This window comes from Bison bison, unplaced genomic scaffold, assembly GCF_000754665.1.
Source record: "Bison bison bison isolate TAMUID 2011002044 unplaced genomic scaffold, Bison_UMD1.0 scf7180017864249, whole genome shotgun sequence".
In the NCBI taxonomy this organism is placed as follows: Eukaryota; Metazoa; Chordata; class Mammalia; order Artiodactyla; family Bovidae; genus Bison; species Bison bison.
In genome coordinates, this window is record NW_011494821.1 from 1,768,089 (window position 1) to 1,773,806 (window position 5,718).

At 49.7% G+C, this 5,718-nt stretch overlaps 1 protein-coding gene across 1 annotated transcript in view; it reads right to left on the reverse strand.

Annotated features, from left to right (window-relative positions):
- Positions 1-4,199: 4,199 nt before the first annotated feature.
- AIPL1 (aryl hydrocarbon receptor interacting protein-like 1) overlaps positions 4,200-5,718 on the reverse strand; it is a 9,798-nt gene continuing 8,279 nt past the window's right edge. Inside the window, exon 6 of the mRNA XM_010847434.1 lies at positions 4,200-4,408. Coding sequence (XP_010845736.1) covers positions 4,200-4,408 — 209 coding nt within the window. The remainder of the gene's footprint in view (positions 4,409-5,718) is intronic.

Consider the following 5,718-nt stretch of genomic DNA (forward strand, 5'->3'; position numbering starts at 1 on the left):
TGTCTGACTCTTAGCGACCCCATGGACTGCAGCCCACCAGGCTCCTCCGCCCATGGGATTTTCCAGGCAGGAGTACTGGAGTGGGGTGCCATTGCCTATGACCCCCAAAGATGTCCACATCCTCATCTCCAGAACCAGTGAATAGGTTATCTTCACTGAAGAAAGATAAGTTATCTTAACATGCGATTAAGTTAAGCATCTAAAGGTGAGGAAATGATCTTGGATTATCCATCGTCACTGTTTACTCACTCAGTCATGTCTGACTCTTTGAGACCCCATGGACTGCAGCACACCAGGCTTCCTGTCCCTCACCATTTCCCAGAACTTGCTCCAACTGAGCCCAGTGCATTCACAAGGGTGCTTGTAAGAGGGTATGTGATAATGGAAGTAGAGGGACATCGAGAGAGAGAGAGAGTAAAAGATGCTCACTGGTGGCTTTGGAGAAGGAGGATGGGGCCACAAGCCAAGGCATACGGGGGGCTCTATAGAAAAGATAAGGAAACAGATTCTCCCCTGGAGAAAGAAAACAACCCTGCTGACCCATTTTAGGACTTCTGACCTCCAGAATTGTAATGGAATAAATCTGTGCTGTTTTAGGTCATTGTTTGTGGTAATTAGCTACAGCAGCAATAGAAATCTAATATACCTGCACAATACCCAGGGGTCCCTCTGCCCAGCTCGCAGCCCTCTGCCACCCTCTCGGATCACTCTCTGGTCTTGGATCCATGTCAACCCCAGGTAGACAGAGGTCAGGAGGGTGGTGCATGCTGGGGAGAGAATGCCTCGGTTAAGCAGTAATGATTCGCAGAGGGAGGGAGCAGCTCAGAGCGGTGTAATAGAGAACAAATCTAACTCCACAACTGCTCCCAAACTAAGCCTGAAGCCATGCTCTGGGTTACTCTCTAATAGAAGTGTCATATTTTTCTCCTTTCATTTAAAAAAAAAATACATCAAACCCTCATATGGACTGTCTGGTGAGAAAGACAACATGATGGAGAACAAAGAGGCCCAGCCCAGAGGCCGGGAAACTTGGATGCTAGCCCCAGGTCTTCCCCAGCTTTGAAGTTGAATCTACAAAGGTTTCTGGCCTTCCCTGAGCTTGTTTCCCCATCAGTATAAGGGAATGAGACTGAGGCCTGAGTCTACTGGCAGGCTGATTCTATGGTTCTAAACACCTATTCCCTGTCGCCAGCCAGCCTGACCCTGTAGGAGTTGGGGTGGTCAAGGCCGGTGGAGAGCTGCCACCTCCAGAACTCTAAACTTTCTCTGGAAAGTCCACTTGCTGGACCAAAAACTACAATCTGTTCTCTGCTGCCCCCTGCTGGCTGCTCAAGAACAAAGCTTTCCAGTGAGATCCCTTGGAAACTGTCAAAAGGGACCCTAGGGAGATTCCCCTGCAATCTCCTGCATCCACTCCTGCATTCATCCACCTAGACCTGGCCAGCCAAGACCTCCTTGGAGGCACAAAGAAGCCAATGCAAGGACCAAAGGCCTGGATGGGGAGGCTGCCTGCTGTGGGGCACAGTCAGCTCTCCCCATCTCTGCATTCCACCTCTCCAGCACTAGTAAGCTGAAGTATGAGATGCTGTGGATTCTGGAAAGTGGTAATGTTTTCCCATGTGCTGCCTTTGGATGATAGTAACAAGAAGATAATGTGTCTCTGTTCCTTCCCCCCACCACACACACACACACACACACACACACACACACACGTACTCACCCAAAAGAAGCACGCAGATAAGTGTGCTTTACAAGGTAGAAATTAGCAGCGGGAAGTCTACTGAGAGGGCACCAAGAGGGCTGGACCAGGAAAGAAGAGGGAGACAGTGCAAAAACCACAATTAAGAGGCTGAGTAAACCGGAAGGTATGTCAAAGGCTGATTATGATTCGTGCCCCCAGTTTAAAAAAAGGCTGAGCGCAGATGAGGCTGGACAAAAACTGGCTGTGAAAGTCATGAGCCAAAATGTGACCTGATTTTAATCCATTAGATGGTGCGTGAGAAGGAATTGCCTGGGCTTTTGTAACAGAAACGTCCCTAACAGCTGCTCCAGTTTTTCAGGGAGGGACTAGGGTTCCCAGTTGTTTGAGTTCAACACTCCCTCAAGTACTAATGCCAAGGTGTCTCCAACCACACTTCTTGGGGATCCTATGTCCATGCCTTTTTCTTGGACTTGCAAATGTCCTGGAGCATCAGGAGGGGAGACTTCCACCCAGGATGCTTTGGACCAGACCACACAAGGTCCTGAGACACATCCAGGCATCAGTCCAGCTGGGAGGACCATAGGCGAATTGAGATCCTCACTGTCCCCAGGAAAAGGGGCCGCGATGGGGACACTGCACACAGAAGATAGACAAGACAGGAGGCTAGGAAGCCTGCAGGCCACTGTGTGCCCTCAAATAATGCCTCTGCCAGGCTCTTCATCTGTTCTGAGCCACCTCTGAGACTCTGCCCAGATCCCACCCAGGCCCTTCTTCCAGCACAGTCCGGAGCTGCTGAAGGTCCCTTCTGCTCCCATTTCCCAGCCTTCACCCTACTCCTCCTTCTCTAGCCAGAGCCTTCTTTCCAGCCTAGGACATTCCTTCCTTCCAGCTTCTGCAGGTCATAATGTCCCTTTCCTTTGACCACCTCTAAAATCTCCACCTGGTTTCTGGACAGTATACCTGGCAGCCCATCAGACACTAAGCCTGAAGCAACCAAAAATTGGTTGACCTTTTTCCTCCACAGTGGGAAGACTTAAACCTCAAATCTTCCCAGTGCCACAAAAAGGAAGAAAAGGAAAAATTTTCCCATGTTAAAATAGATGCTGCCACCCCTGAAACCAGGAATATCCTCGTTTTACTGTCTGGGAAGCCCCCTGGTGGTCCAGGGGTCCTGAATTCAGAACCACAGAAAAATGCAATCACGTTGCACAGCCATGTTCATGTAATTGATGTCTATTGATTTTCAAAGTTTAGAGTCAACCAGTGGGCAAAGCACAGAAGACTTAATTTGGTGACAAAACAGAGATGTTAACAGCCAAGATGATGGGAGAGTAAAGGTACATCAGATCGCTGAGGGAAGAAGTGGGAGATGGGAGGGGAGGTTGCAGCTCTGCCACCCTCATCCTACACACGGGAGAATCCCTGCAGCCCAGTAGAGAGCTCCAGATGAAGTGTACCAAGCTACAAAAGTAACCAAAGAACTAGCAATATACTCCCCAAAATTAGAAGGGGAAGGAAAGAAGGGATCCAAGAGCATCAAAGCATTCAATTCTCACTTTTCACTAACATGGGGTAAAAAGGACGTGTGGGGAAACTGATTTACACATATTATTGGGAGACAGAGAAAACTACCAAAATAGTAAAAACAAAAACAAAAAACAGGGTCCATTAAAATTGCTGGCTCTAGGGCATGGGGGAGTTTGGGCAGGAAATTTCACTTTTATTCATAAGCTCGTCTCTGCCCTTTGGGTTTTTCTTTTTTAACCCTGGTCATGTGTCAGTAAAAAATGTTGTTTGCCATATCAGTCAACATAGGGTGTTGCAGCCAGCAGACACTACAGCTACCCGAACAGTGAGCCCTGAGGGACTGCTGGCTGCCAAGCCCTCAGCACTGCAGCCGACCCCAGTGTGCACCCACAGGGGCTTCAGGATGGAGAAAAGCAGGATACTGCGCCAATGCAATTAAGGTGCGTCTCGAAGGAGTGATTTTACTGAGTCCAGACTCTTGCATCTTCCTATACATAGAAAAGTGCTAAACTTGTAAACTTGGGATATCTGGCTTTCTTTAGTTAACATCAGTCTTTTGAAATTCCCAGAACCTGGTCTTGTATCTTGGTTCCTCCCTTACCTCTTAGGAGCAGTCCCTCGAGCTGAGAGGCTGTCTTCCGGCGCGTGAGTCCTTAGAAAGTCCGCTGAATATAACATAATTCTCACCTTCTAGGTTGTGCATTTTTTGTCAGTCGACACGCATTATTTTGATTTTATAAATTAATGTAAAAGTTGAAAAACTGACACCAAAATCCTGACCAACTGCACCAGAAATGTTCAGTACCCTGCTGTTGGACTGGGAGTGCAGGGGGACAGTGAGATGGCGGGATGGGGAGGCTGGAGGGAGGGGCGCGTAGAGGTCGCGGGGAAGTGGGGGCGCGGGTGGAGGTCGGGGATGGGGGCGGGTGGAGGGGTGGGGGGTGGAGGCAGAAGGCTTGGCGCCTGCGCACTAGCCCAGCATGTTCCGGCAGCGCAGTCGCTCCTCCTCGCGTTTCTCCTCCAGGCGGTTCTCCAGCAGCCTCAGCTCCCTCTGCACCGCCTTCCGCATGGACGGCTCCAGCTCCAGCACTTTCTCCAGATCGGACTTGGCTTCCGCCTCATTCCACACCTCGGCGTGAGCCCGGGCCCGCACATAGTAGGCCTTCACGATGCCTGTGGGGAAGATCTGCTGTATCCGCCGCCTGGCCCGGGAGGCAGCCCTCACCCGACAAGCCGCTGGGCTTCACCAGTTAGCGCAACCTTTAACCTTGGCCATGACGACCCTTAACCTCTCTGTGCCTCCAGAGCCTGGTCCCCCCACTATAAAATACGGATGACGATAATAATTGCAGTACCCACTCCCTTCCCGCGGACCCTTCCAAGACCCAGTAACTAATTTTACATTCACAATTTTTTAAGTCTTTTCTTATAGAGGCTCTCCAAATGATGCAAGCTCCATGTCCTATCCCTAAACCTGTCTTTCACGGTCATTATGAGAATTAAGTGAAAGAAATGCAGAGAAGTGTGTGGAGCAAGGTAAGTGATCCTGTAACGTTCTTCAAACATCATCTTCACAAATATTGCCATATCCCCCCACCACAGATACTCAGTTCAGTTCAGTTCAATCGCTCAGTCATGTCCGACTCTTTGCGACCCCATGGACTGCAGCACCCAGGCTTCCCTGTCCATCACCAGCTGCTGGAGTTTACTCAAACTCATGTCCGTTGAGTCGGTGATGTCATTCAACCATCTCATCCTCTGTCGTCCCCTTCTCCTCCTGCCTTAAACCTTTCCCAGCATCAGGGTCTTTTCAAATGAGTCAGCTCTTTGCATCAGGTGGCCAAAGTATTGGAGTTTCAGCTTCAGCATCAGTCCTTCCAATGAACAATCAGGACTGATTTCCTTTAGAATGGACTGGTTGGATCTCCTTGCAGTCCAAGGGACCCTCAAGGGTCTTCTCCAACACCACAGTTCAAAAGCATCAATTCTTAGGCGCTCACTCAGTTCAGTTCAGTTCAGTTCAGTCGCTCAGTCGTGTCCAGCTCTTTGCGACCCCATGAACTGCAGCACGCCAGGCCTCCCTGTCCATCACCAACTCCTAGAGTTTACTAGGATGTACATAATATAGTTCTCTATACTGATTGTCCCTCCTTTTAAAACCCATTGACTGCTCCACACAGGTTTGGTGACTTTTATTTGTCCTGCTGCTGCTGCTAAGTCACTTCAGTCGTGTCCGACTCTGTGTGACTCCAGAGACGGAAGCCCACCAGGCTCCCCGGTCCCTGGGATTCTCCAGGCAAGAACACTGGAGTGGGTTGCCATTTCCTTCTCCAATGCATGAAAGTGAAAAGTGAAAGTGAAGTCGCTCAGTCATGTCCGACTCTTAGCAACCCCATGGACTGCAGCCTACCAGGCTCCTCCATCCATGGGATTTTCCAGGCAAGAGTACTGGAGTGGGGTGCCATTGCCTTCTCCTAATTCACCGTAAA